At 29.4% G+C, this 13,632-nt stretch overlaps 1 protein-coding gene and 1 long non-coding RNA gene across 12 annotated transcripts in view; both read right to left on the reverse strand.

Moving 5' to 3' along the window:
• Nucleotides 1–243: 243 nt before the first annotated feature.
• Nucleotides 244–2,289, reverse strand: LOC132721709 (uncharacterized). The gene is made up of 2 exons (XR_009624500.1): nt 991–2,289; nt 244–958 (listed from the first exon to the last, which is right to left on the reverse strand). It is a non-coding gene; the product is annotated as an uncharacterized LOC132721709 (long non-coding RNA).
• A 1,237-nt stretch (nt 2,290–3,526) lies between these two features.
• The window catches only part of LOC132721708 (EH domain-binding protein 1-like), a 58,047-nt gene continuing 47,941 nt past the window's right edge, over nt 3,527–13,632 (reverse strand). For all 11 annotated transcript variants that reach the window (XM_060706079.1, XM_060706081.1, XM_060706080.1 and 8 more), the window contains 2 exons: nt 8,984–9,098; nt 3,527–4,074 (listed from right to left, as the gene is read on the reverse strand). In XM_060706079.1, the coding sequence (XP_060562062.1) occupies nt 3,993–4,074; nt 8,984–9,098 (197 nt within the window). In that variant the 3' untranslated portion in view covers nt 3,527–3,992. The remainder of the gene's footprint in view (nt 4,075–8,983; nt 9,099–13,632) is intronic.

The following is a 13,632-nucleotide window of genomic DNA, read 5'->3' on the forward strand; positions in this document are numbered from 1 at the left end:
TTAATGAGTCCTTACTACTGGTCGAGGGTTTGAGTTCCACAAGGTTAATTAAGGTTACAGAAATAATGCTCTTATCTTTTTAGAGAAAGCTTAAAGGGGTATGAAGTTGCAAGTGCCGTGACTGTAACGTTTCTAATTTAGCTATCCCAGAACGTTTAAATACTGTTCATGATTAACACAGTTTGGACCAAACAACAAAACATTTAAAAACCATGTATACATAAAGACAAGAGAAGACGTGGATATTTTTATAGACTTTATAATTAACCATTGATCACAATACGTTAACTTACAAGTTTCAAATAATATCATAACAATTAGCAAGGCAACAGTGAGAAATGAAATTATTCTTTTCACTCCTGGTTTTAATGCTTAAGCAAAACTTAACTATATATATACATATAACATAATTACAGATGATAATGAAATTAAAAGTACATACATGTATTCATAACAAATGAATTAAGTTAGGAAATAATGATTGGCATTGTTGTCAAGCAAGGGTTATTATGCAGCACCAAACAAGCAATGTACATATAAATAGCAGTAACTACTTTACAGCAACATGGTTAACATACATGTACAATGAAATAACTAAAATGATAGATTTATTCAACATATCATTTAACATGTCACATTTAGTATTTCAATACTGAAATCCCTATGATAAATAATGGACAATTCCAAACTTAAATAAGGAAATGTCCATTACATAAATGCACTAAAAAGGGAATTAAAGTTGGGCAAATCTGAAATCTTAGAATCATTCATTATATACAAATTTGAACTTTTAACCATTATATACATGAACATTACATCATAAATCATGTTGCTATGATAACCTTTCATTACTTAAAGACAAAAAGCAAAGATTATTCTTTAAAGTTAAAAATTATGTGCCTCAAAAATCAATTAGTAATATCATATTAACAGATCTTTCTTTGTTTGGACTGCCTACCTCACAGATCTTTCTTTGTTTGGACTGCCTACCTCACAGATTTTTTCATCATAAAGTTGATCTGTTGTGTTAAAATTGTTACAACATGATGAATATGTTTTTAAATAGCGAATAACATGATTAAAACAATGAAATTAAAGCTGTGGATCAGTGCATGATGTCAGGATAAATGAAGACTTTAATATCATGATAATGTATTGGTATATCTATGAATGAAAACTGACTGATTGATTGATTGACTGATTGATCGAGAAGTATTGAATAATCAAGTTATGTTTAATTTATAATTTAGATGACAACTAACACACTGCACAAATTAATAAAAGCAATGGTATCAACATGGAGTAGTTTCAGGTTAATATCTTTGTTATAAATAGATTATTGATGACAATTTTCATTAAAATGTCCTTGGTAATTAATTAAAACATTTAAACATCATAATTATAGAATAAACTTGATTAAATATAACATTAGTCAGTGTTTATAAGATTCCCATGAAAATAGTCATTTGCTAAATAAATTGTATCTTACATTAAGTAAACAATAAAAGTTAACATTATATAAATATAAAGAAAATGTGTCAGTTGTCAGCTCACTTAAAAACAAACCTCAACAAAAGAAGATAGTGAGACAGAGAGCTTAACTTTTCCTGCACAGTTTATAAAACTAATCTAAAATACAAAATAAACAAAAAGAGAAATTCAGCATCTGCAGATTTTACTTGAAATTTACTTTAATAATGAATTAAAAATTTTTAATTTATCAAGCCATAATAAATTTATCATTTATCATACTTCAAGTTCATTAGAATGAAATCTTGCAAAAAAACATTGTCTAAAACATGAGTAAACCAAACTTGAGAGACTATATTACACTGGTATGACAAGTTTCTTATCTAATATACAAATATACAATATTTATAGTATATTATTACAATGTATGAAGCATTTAATGCTTAGATATAGGGACAATTTGTATGACACAATGAGACAGTATGCTTGTAATGGCAAATCACATGATTACAACCTTTTTCTAGCAAAAAGTGACTTCAAATATTGTAAAACATCCAGAGATTATTTTACCATAAGATAACTACCACAGTTAAAACAATTTGGATCAAAACACCAAAAAGCTAAATATTCAATTAACAAACGCAGAGAAATAAAAGCAAATGGCATTTAAAGTAAGCATACAGTACAGAAATAAATACATTGCTGTGTTAGAGATATTTGGCTAACAAATGTTTTACCCTACCAAATAATAAAGCTAAACTTATTCAGTAGGAAAGCTAGTGGAGCAACTGATCTTGACTAAAAACAATTAGGTGATAAACTTTTAGGTGATAAACTTATTAACTTACATTATACTACACTATTTACAACAAAAACAACTCAAAATACCAGCACTGTAATATTGCACAATATCAACATAATTAACAAGTTACAAAAAGTTATCATTCTTGAAAAATCTACAGCATATAAACCACATAAAACTTTAAATCTTTTCCTGAAGAAATATTTTCCTAAAATGTCTGTCACTTTCTATAAAAGACTGGCCAAAACTTAATCGATATATCAAAGTAATGTCATATAACTATTGACAGTTTTTATTGATGTATCTAATATTACAATGTCATATAACTATTGACAGTTTTTATTGATGTATCTTATATTACAATGTCATATAACTATTGACAGTTTTTATTGATGTATCTTATATTACAATGTCATATAACTATTGACAGTTTTTATTGATGTATCTAATATTACAATGTCATATTACTATTGACAGTTTTTATTGATGTATCTTATATTACAATGTCATATAACTATTGACAGTTTTTATTGATGTATCTTATATTACAATGTCATATAACTATTGACAGTTTTTATTGATGTATCTTATATTACAATGTCATATAACTATTGACAGTTTTTATTGATGTATCTTATATTACAATGTCATATAACTATTGACAGTTTTTTAATGATATCATATAAGTATTGACATTTTTATTGATTTATCTAATATTTTAATGTCATATATTTATTGCCAGTTTATATTGATGTATCAAAGTTATAATATCATATAAGTATTGACAATTATCATTATGTACCAAATTATAATGCCATACATTTTAATTTATGTATCTAAATTATAATGTCATATAAGTATTGACAGTTTTAGTTATAATGACATTTAAATTGAGGTATCTAAATTATAATGTCATATAAGTATTGACAGTTTTAGTTATAATGACATTTAAATTGAGGTACCTAAATTATAATGTCATATAAGTATCGACAGTTTTTATTGGTATAAAAAAATCATAATGTCATGATACTTTCTTAAAATATTAGAACTCATGGGCTGGCCTTGTTGTTAACATGTTAGACTAGTAATCCAAAGATTCTGGTTGTGTGGGTTCAATCCCTGTTAGAGACAAGATATTGTTTCCTTCAGCAAGAAACTTTACACTCATTGCTCAGTACTGGTTGGTTCCTGGAACATATGTTGGAGTGTGTCTATAAGCTTAAGTTTCTAACTCAAGCAAACTAAAATTTTGTAAAAACTATAAGTATTGACAGTTTTAACAATTTTATAGAATTATAATGTCATATAATGTTGTATTGATTTTATCTTACCATGCTTATCTCATTTAAATACATGTATTATGCAGTCATTAAATAGCCTATTTTAAAGGCAATGCATTCTTACATACCAGTAAAGAGGACTTTCTTTTATTGCTCCATGGCATAAAATTAAGACTACAAATGGAACAAATTAAAAAACTTGTTATGTGAAAAATGAAAATATTTCAATAATATATGTATATTTTCTTCACTATGGCTGATACATTACTGTTCTAAATCTTAACCATCAAATACAACAATGCATTCATATTCTGCCACTACTGATCGGTAGATGAAATTATTGTTTTAATTAACGCTGCAGGTACATGTCTTTGAACTGCTCTGTCAGAGATTGTGGTGCTGTTGTTTGTACATCTCTGTATGGTAGATGTATTGTGCTGTTACTGTATGGTACAGCTTTTGTCCTGATTGAGTAGTTTACCGTCTGCTATACGCTGATCCAATCTCTCCTCATCTTCAATACTGAAAGGTGTGCAAAACAAAATATAAAAATCAAGTTAATTTTCATTTTAACATTGTATATAAATTATTATTTAAAATATACAATTTCTGTTTGATTTAATTAATTTCATTACTTTTGAATACAATTACTGCCCTTTCCTTTTATTATCATAGAATGCAATTCTGTGGAGCGTAAATTCATATCATACTTAAAGACTTCGTAATAACATATTACAAACACTTTTATTCTTTTCATGTTTATTTCTACATTAAGAGGAGAAATGTTAACCTTAAATAGACATCAAAGTACTTCTTTCACTCCCTTTGAATAAAATTTAATGTTTTTTCTTTTCTTCACTGAATTTAAAGCTAACTTTTCTGACCACTGTAAATCATTTCACATCCCTATTTATTATTATACACCACTCCTCTAGTACAATGTTATATTTTGCCACCAGAACAAAAATTAAATAAAGATCTAATTAAGTTAGAAAACTCAGCATACAATGTAATAAAAAGACTATTTGTCACCCCAATCCTTTTATAAATATATTAATTTTCTACGACAACGAACATAAAAAGACTCAAAGACAAGACATCAACCACATTGTGCATTCTAACAAATTAACACACCATCCTGGTCATAAAAAACCCGAGTGGCAAATGGAGAAACTCGTAAAACAATGTTATAACTCCTATGTCAACTCTTCCACTCATAATCCATTATAGATAATTAGGGGGCAAAGTGATTTTTGTAATATTAACCTCGGGAACTGCAACATTAGAGTTGAATAACGCACACCGCCCTGCATCGTGTACTGCATAACGCACATCACAACATGCAAGAAACTGTGCACATCTCTCAACAATAAAACATTCAGTTTATTGCCCCAAGCACTACACTGTCGCCCTGACAACTATTTAAAATATGATAATTTGCCCCTTACTTTACAAGGGGTGGGTGTCGAATTGCCTAAATACCTGTTAGGGTAATGAAATGGTAGCGGGAGGTGAAACAGTTAGCCCCCTAATTAATTGGGGATCCATTATTAAAGTTAAAGGAAAGACTGATTATAAAGTATCTTTGACACAAGCCAGTCATTGATCCTAGTCAACAAAATTCCTATTTACAAATAGTGTTAATGATGCATCATTTTCTTGCCTGTTTGTTTGTACATTATATTGGGATTATTTGTTTATACATCTCCAGTCTGTTTGTTATCATGAAAACTTGTAAATGCCAGATTCTGAACAAATATTCCATATTTACCATAAAGACTAAGGGAAAAGGCTTGTTTTTGTAACACCATTAATAGAAAATCAATAAATCTGAAACTGAACAACAGCAATAATGTTGTTCTTCCTTTCTGCATAAATTACAAAAGAATGTTATCCTTTAATATATAAATTCCTTAAATATCTATTCTTTTTGGACAAAACAATAATTTAGTTAGGGTATGTATCAACAATTTAAGAGGAAACTTACAAACAATTAACTTTATCCAATGTATCAAGCAGTCAATATTCAACAGCAAAATTAAATACATATTTGATAATTGGCACTCTGTTTCCTTCACTAATTTAATGACTAAATGATTTTTTTTCACAAGTCAATTAAAAAACAACAAAAAACATTCACTGACAAAAGTGGCACAATGTTAGAGGTAGGACTGCCTGAGAAATGGTGCAGTTTGGCCAGACTCTATTATTTTTGGAACTCAATATATAGCTTTGAATGTAACAAAATAATAATTTAAAATTGTTTGTTTGTTTGTTTTTATTTTACGCCTTTTCCCAACAGTATTTCAGTCATATAGGCGGGTAGTTTCCTAACCATCGTTCCTGGAGAGTTACACCAGTACTAGACAACCTTCCTCCGCGCTAAACTACCAAAGCATCTCCCGGGGATCGAACCCACGCCAGAGAGGTAACTGGATTAGAAGTCATCGACTCTAACCCCTCGACCACGGAGGCGGTACAATTTAAAATTAAAAGCATTAAAAGGTCATAAAACATATAAATAAAGCAGGGTACAGATCAACATATCAGCCTGCCCCAACCAGCAAAAATCAAATATCTTGGAAGTTGGCATTTCGCTTCTTTTAATTAAAAGAAAATGTCAAATTAGCAGATTTTCTCCGTCAGTCACTGGATTAACCAGGAGTCTGATATCATGTGGACAAAGTCAAACTCACGTTGCTCAGTTAACAATAGAAACGAAAAGTCAGTTTGAAATCACGTGTGGTCCCTGCTGACAAATGAGAAACATTTGACAGTTAAAGAGTTAATCCCCTTTAATCCTCTTCTAATAGAAGACATAAATACAACCCTAATTGTTTGAAAATTCAAAATCAATGACAATGGGCTTGGCTACTAAATAATTTCTCTGAGTACAAGAATAATACCACATTATTAAAGTGAAGTCTGGTAACTCGAAAATAAATGTGATTTTATTTTTTAACATATTTTATTTCTTTTGCTTCCACAAAAATTATTAAGTACATTAATGCTGGTAAACATTTTAAACTTTTCTTATTGTCCTCACATAAAACAGAAAAAGATTATAAATGAAATAGATTGCTAAAATAAGATTCTAAAATATGAAATAAATTGCTAAAATAAGATTTTAAAATATACTGTTTAAGAATACATAAAAAGGTAAATTACACATCATGCTGTCTATTTTATTGTTTATTTTTGAAAAGAATTTGCTAATCTTAGATTTGGGGAAAAAGAAATTAATCTTTATCTTCCAAATGTGTTACCATCACAACCCTAAAACAGATAAACTATTATCTCACTTAACAATGAAGCCAAACCATGCCTTCCTTTTGGCAAATGATAACATTTGTCCTAAAATGGCTTCCTACACATAAATTAAGTTAATCAATTACAGATTACTTTATCATTTGTATGGTTTCAAATGAATGATTGTGCATACAATGTTCTCACATTTAATATCAAGCCGAGCTCAAGATAATTGCTACATAACCCTTACAATGACACAGTTCAATTTTCCTCAATTATTTAGTGTCCCTAAACCTGCAAGTGTTGACAACATATTTAACAACTCAGCCAGAACTTATTGTTGCAGTGTAAGCATGAAACCCCTAATCTAACAAATAATGTTCCTTTTTTTTCTACTTTGTACATGTGTTTTAGATAAAGAGTAAAATACATATTAAGAATACATATTAAGAATTTTAGACAGAACTCTTGTTTAACAGGAGGGCTTTAACATAATCTATATGCTATCATATCTTAATCAAACTTGTGCTTTTTGTTTGAGAATGGTTAACTCTTACAATGCTAATTTTGAGTAGGTAACCAAGTTGTCAGACCATAGGAAGTTTAAAAGCCCAATAAACTTTATAAATGCTACTATCTTATTTTTCAAAGCTTTTTATAGTTTTGGTGCCCTAATGCAGTTTCCAAGAAGTTACTAATTGGCCAAAGAGCTGAATAGTCTTTTGCTTGTTTCAAGTTTTTGCAATTAGTTATAGGAATTCAGTATATTGCATGTACATGTACTTCAAAATACGTGTACCACTTTGTTTACTTTTGTTACCATTATCACCATTTATTTCACATTCAGTGCTATTTATTTCAGGTGATAAGCATCTTCCATCTTCTTAATCCATTATTAGATCATTATATAACACATGTTTGCCTTTTCACAGAAAAATATTTGTTTTCATTTCTCAGGCTGAATGTGCCTTTAAAGGATTACAGTATTAAAATAGGACAGCATATACATGTAGTAGAGCGCCTGGCCAAATAGTACTTGATCTATACTGGTTGCAAAGGTCATTAAAAGTCAATGCCAGCATTCAAAGATTTAAAATATATTATTATGACAGCAATTATACTGATGAAATTTTTTTCCAGGAAAGTGACATAATGCACATTTTTAATCTTTATCTTAAGGTTAATATAGTTATAAAACAATATTACATGTCTTTAATGTATTTATAAAACACCACCCCTGCTATGAACATACAAAAGTGTCAAAATGACAATACTAGCAGACATAGGGAGGAAAACCCATTTACTAATGTGGTAAAAAATACAGTCCATTAGTAATTGCAAGACATGGAACGGGAGAAAAAAATTCAGAAGCCAACCTCGCAGAAAATATAATTGGGTAGCTTGTGTAGCCAGGCTTTTATACTGCAGACAATATTGTATAAATTTGTCATTGGTGCGGTCGAGTGATCTTGAAAGGAAGTTGCTCGCCCACAAATACTGGTCGCCATATATTCATTAAGACCTCCGTATGAGGGTGAAACGCGGCACAATTGGTTTTTATTCAAGAGGTAAATGAGAGTAATTTTCAAGGGAAAAACATCTCTGCATTATCCTTTGCATGGGCAAACGATTCAATGTTATATAAAATATTTACTAATTTGTTAATGGAACTATTCCGGATCACATCTGTGGAATGGCTCCATTCAAATTACAATAAAACACATACTGCTTCACTGAAAATTGTCAATATTTTTTACAAAAAAAAAAAAATATCTGGAGACTTGACTGCCAGGCATAGACATTAGATGACTTGCATCAATTCTTTCCATTTGTTTTTACAGGTATGCATTTAACAAAACAATGGCAAGACATGGACACCAACAATAGCAGCATTTTTGACTAATTTTTTTATAAGAATTTTTTTTTTACCTATTAGCTAAAGATTGAGAATATGTGAAACTATAAACCAGTAATAGAGGATGACCATATAATGCAACCGTTTATTATATTGAAGATCTATTTAGGCATCTGCTCTAATCAGACTATCGTAAACAAATAAATTAAAGATAAATGTTAAGTATTAGGCAGATTTTAAAATAGCAGGATAAATAATTATTTGTAATTTTGTTTAACAAAATCCTGTATAAAGCATATGGTGTATAAACCAGGGGAGATAACTTACGCTCTCTCTTGTGAGTCAAGATGCTGGACAAGCTCATCTCGTTTGTTCACTATAACAACAAGTTCCTCTAATAACAACTTCTCACGTCGTTTTTGAGCCTCAGTTTTCTGCCAATCTGAAAATACAATAAAATATTATATTATAACTACTTTATTAGATGATGGCAAATAACGGAATGTGTTTTTCATAACTGTAATAATTGATATCCTGTATTTCTGTTGTGAAAAAAAAATTAAAACAAATTTGAAAGAAATTATTAAGTTCTTCTGAAACAAGAGATACCAAATCATACCAATCTTGAGATTTCTAAAATAAAACAAAATTTACTGAATTTGGAAAAACACTTTAGGCAAGCCATTTTTATAACAAGCAAGATTCTTTATCTTCCAATCAGAGATTATAGCATAACCTCATTTCAACTTTTAAAAATCCTCCTAGTAATGGAGAAAAAAAAAGGATTTTATATGAAAATTTGCTTGGAGCATGCCCAAGCTTACAAGGAGAGATTTAACGCCAAAAACAGGCAACGGGACAGAACGTTTCCCTTGTAGACAACCTAATGAACAATTAGCAAACGTTAGAGAAAGCTGTTTTATTCAGGCAAAGTGAGCAATGAAATCGGCTTAAAGTCTGTAATCCCCTAAGACCCAATGTTTATGTCTAAAATGTCAACAGTACAGAGAACTAAAGGCTTGTGGTGATAGCATGAAGAATAGTTGTTGTAAATATGGCTTATAAATGAACGCCAGAACAAAGACTATGTTTTCTATGATGATATTTACAAATTAGTGAAAAAGGAAAAAAAGAGGGGTATTAACTGTAATGACATAGTGTTTATTCAGTTGTCTAATACAAGACATGGTGTCCTAATGGGGCGTTAAAACAACACGTTAAACGTCTTAAATAAATTGTGTATTGAAAACATGATTTTCCATGGCTCATTAATTTTAGTATAAGTGCTAATATTTAGTAAAAATATAAAAACTTAATTTGTCAAAAATCTATAACAGTGTATTTTGATGAGCAAAAGCAACAAAAAGAAGCTTTTTTTATTAAGGTGTGAAGTTTTTTATTCTGGTATATTAAAGATGTAGTATCTATCACAGTAAGGGTGACATCAAATAGAACCAGTTTTTTTTTTCAGTAAGAATTAAAATATGCCATAATTATTCATTGTCAGACCTATACACTTTTCTATTAAAATGAAAAAAATAAAACTTATTTAAAATACATAAAAGGTCATGGAGGATATATCAATCATTTCTTAAAATTTATTCACTTCCCATATAATTTATATTACATTTAATAATAAAAATATATGTTTCTAAATAATCATGCACTAAAAACACGTAATTTTTTTATATTACTATTTTCTTTCACTATAACAAATTATGTTTTTGGTCCATTCTATTATAAATATTTGAAATTTTAAACTACATATACATGAAATTTTATCCCTTCACACCATATTTTGGTTGAAATCTTGAAAAGAACATTCTTATACTAGTATCCAACTTTCTAATTATAATAACTGGAATCTTATAATATACAGTAAAAAGAATAATACCACATTGTTACACCTCTCAATTAGATTCACTTAGAGCTGTAAATTATATTTACCAAACTATTAAATTAATTTAATAAGTATATTTGGTGAAACCTAAAAACCTTCTCATCAATATAAAATAATGTTATTATGTATTATGATCATTGATAATTTCAGATTTTAACTGTCTATTTCTTTTGTAGTATGACCATGAAAGGTTGTTCAAGTTTAATTTACTCAATAATGTTTTCGTTTCTTGATCAAAAACGAAAAATAAAGAAAAAAAAAAAAAAAACTACTTCAAGACATTCTATAATGACTTTAAAAGACAGTGGCATGTTTACACAGGCAGTTACTCTGTTTCCATCAATTATCACAGACTTTTAAAATGGCAAATCCATAGCGACAACAAGCTGACAGATATACCACCATCCAAGAATCACGAAAAATGAAATTAATTGATGTTATGGCTTACTAAATCAATTTCTAATTTTCTCCGAATGCTCAGATTGGATATGTGTCTGAAATAAGCTGCTTACGGTACTTGCAAAGGATTTTGGGTAAAAGGAACAAATACTAGAAAGGGTATTTACGTTGAAAGATTTCTTTGAATGTGTAATATAACACTGTACTAAAGGGAACTGAAATAATTGCATTGTAATTACACAGCATTACAATCTATTCATTTTCTATTTGACCAGACAACACTTCAATTTCAAGAATCATGGGCTTATTATTTTTGTACCGAACTTGTAAAGGTTGTAAGAATAATACCTTATGAAAGAAATAACAAAAATATTATAGCAAGACAACAAACTCCATTCCTAGTAATAAGTATCATTTGTCAATTTTAAATTAGCAATATGTCATGGTGTAAAGTTACAATAATTATGGTCGTAATGAAATAATAAAATGTAACAAAACAGAAATAAAATATGCATGTTTTTACATAACACTTCACAAAGTAATGCGTTTCTTTCAAAAAGAAAATTGTTCGCATTTCAAGACATAACTTCAAACAATATGTAAATGTTACAATCGTAATGTATGAAATAATTTATCAAATATAAGAAAATCATGGAAGGATGAATTTCTTGAATAATTATCACCATATGTGCTTCAATAAATACAGCAACAAACATTGAGCGTAATAAAATAGTCAATGAAGCTTGAAGGTACGAGCCCACATGTTTGGAAATGACCATGTGCCAGCAGTTAACCAAGCATAAATATCGGCAACAATCCGCCAGGGGCTGTGCGACTAATTGAATGGGCAGTCGGATAATGACTGTCATTAGAAATACCCTAACTTTCATTACTTTCAATTTTCTTTGATAGGAAGATGACAAAAATAATTAACGTCTTGTCTGACCATCAAAATAAAAATGGCATAATTAAGAAAAATTAACTTTAAAAATGTAGGAAAAGATTTTAAGATGTCTGTTTAGTAAAGACTTTTAAATGTTACTCAAAAACATAGGATAGCAGCATCATAGGGAAAATTGAAGAAAAAACAAACAACCTTAATAATTGCTTGGATATAATAAACAAAAACATGATGAAATTGGACAGACGAAAATTTTTATTAAACCCTACAATACATGTATATGTATAATTATGCAAAATAATCAAACATTCATACTTTTTAAAAATGTTACCCTATTGTAACCTAGAAACAAAATGGTTGTAATGTCTAGAATTTATAAAGCAATTTTATAATGATTTTCTTTTTTTTTGAAAGGTTTGGCGTAATATGCATACAAGGGATTATAAGAATTGATATCGAAGTCAGCTGTCTATTTATTTCCTGTAACAATCATGGAAAAAACAGTAAAATTTCTCGTTTATGAATCTACGTTGACAAGCACATGTTACAGTATGAATATTTAGATATGATAATCTCATCCATTAAGGAATAGTTTCTACGGCAACATCCTTTGATTTGTGCGCCCGATTTTGCACACATGATGTGAACATGTTGAATGTAATGTAGCATGCCTACTTTTTTCTCCCTTGTAGATAGACATGATAAAAGCTGAAATATGGAAGACTCTTGACAATTCTAACAATATATCGTAAGATAAGGTGACATAACATAAATATTCATAATGAAAGAATATATTTATTTTTTATGTCTCAAGCTCAACTTTACTTTCTTATAAGTTGGTGTAGTGTTTCCATTTCTTGATAATTCCTTATGTAAGATATAATAATTATATCATCACATTTTTCATCATGTATTTTGTTTTTGATAGAATGTGTGCTAAAATAGTTCCAAAAATATACTGAAAGAGTGAAATTTTGCATTTTTTTTTTAAATTCTGCTAAAGGCACTATATCCAAGTATGGCCATTTCTGAGATTTCAAATACGTTTTTTCTTCAATTCTGCATGACAATTTATGCTAGTACAGTCAAGACTGTCATATGTGACTTTCCAAGGGACCTTCAGAAAAAGGTCACATATGACAGGGAGTCTCTTAATACAGTCAAAATAAATGATTTGTTCTGTCCATATTTCACATCAGGAAAAATCTAATTGCAGCAGTAAAATCACACCTGAATGAGATATAACTAAACAGTTGGGGCCAGTTGTTGTGGTGTACATATCAGAACACTGACTGACAATTGGCACACGCCATTCTGTGGTGACAACCACCATTCTTGTATCAAGTTTCACCAGAATCTGTACAATGTAATGTGGGGTCTACTGTTGGACATGTGGTCACATATTCCCCTGCAGACTGGTGCAGCTTTCTGCAGGTAGTCTATTTCAATTAATCATAATTAATTCTTTACCTGCCTTATTCAAATAAATATCACCTTATATATAACTGTCAGTCACCTTGAAGAGCAATATTTCAGGGATATGACCAGTATCTGTGTGGCCTGACCTATGACCTACCAACTTGAAACACTACACAAAGACAGTGCAATACAAAATTATCATTATTCAATGTACCAAAACATTGTAATATCATCCCTTCATATTACACAAATTGAAAAACAAACAAGTGATTTAAAAGAATAGACCTTAATGCTAAAGGTACAATAAAAAAAAAGTAAAAGTGAAACTTCTTCAGTTTGATTGTGAAAGCATCAAGA

Source organism: Ruditapes philippinarum, unplaced genomic scaffold, assembly GCF_026571515.1.
Source record: "Ruditapes philippinarum isolate M1 unplaced genomic scaffold, ASM2657151v2 ctg831_1_1_1_1, whole genome shotgun sequence".
NCBI classification, from domain to species: Eukaryota; Metazoa; Mollusca; class Bivalvia; order Venerida; family Veneridae; genus Ruditapes; species Ruditapes philippinarum.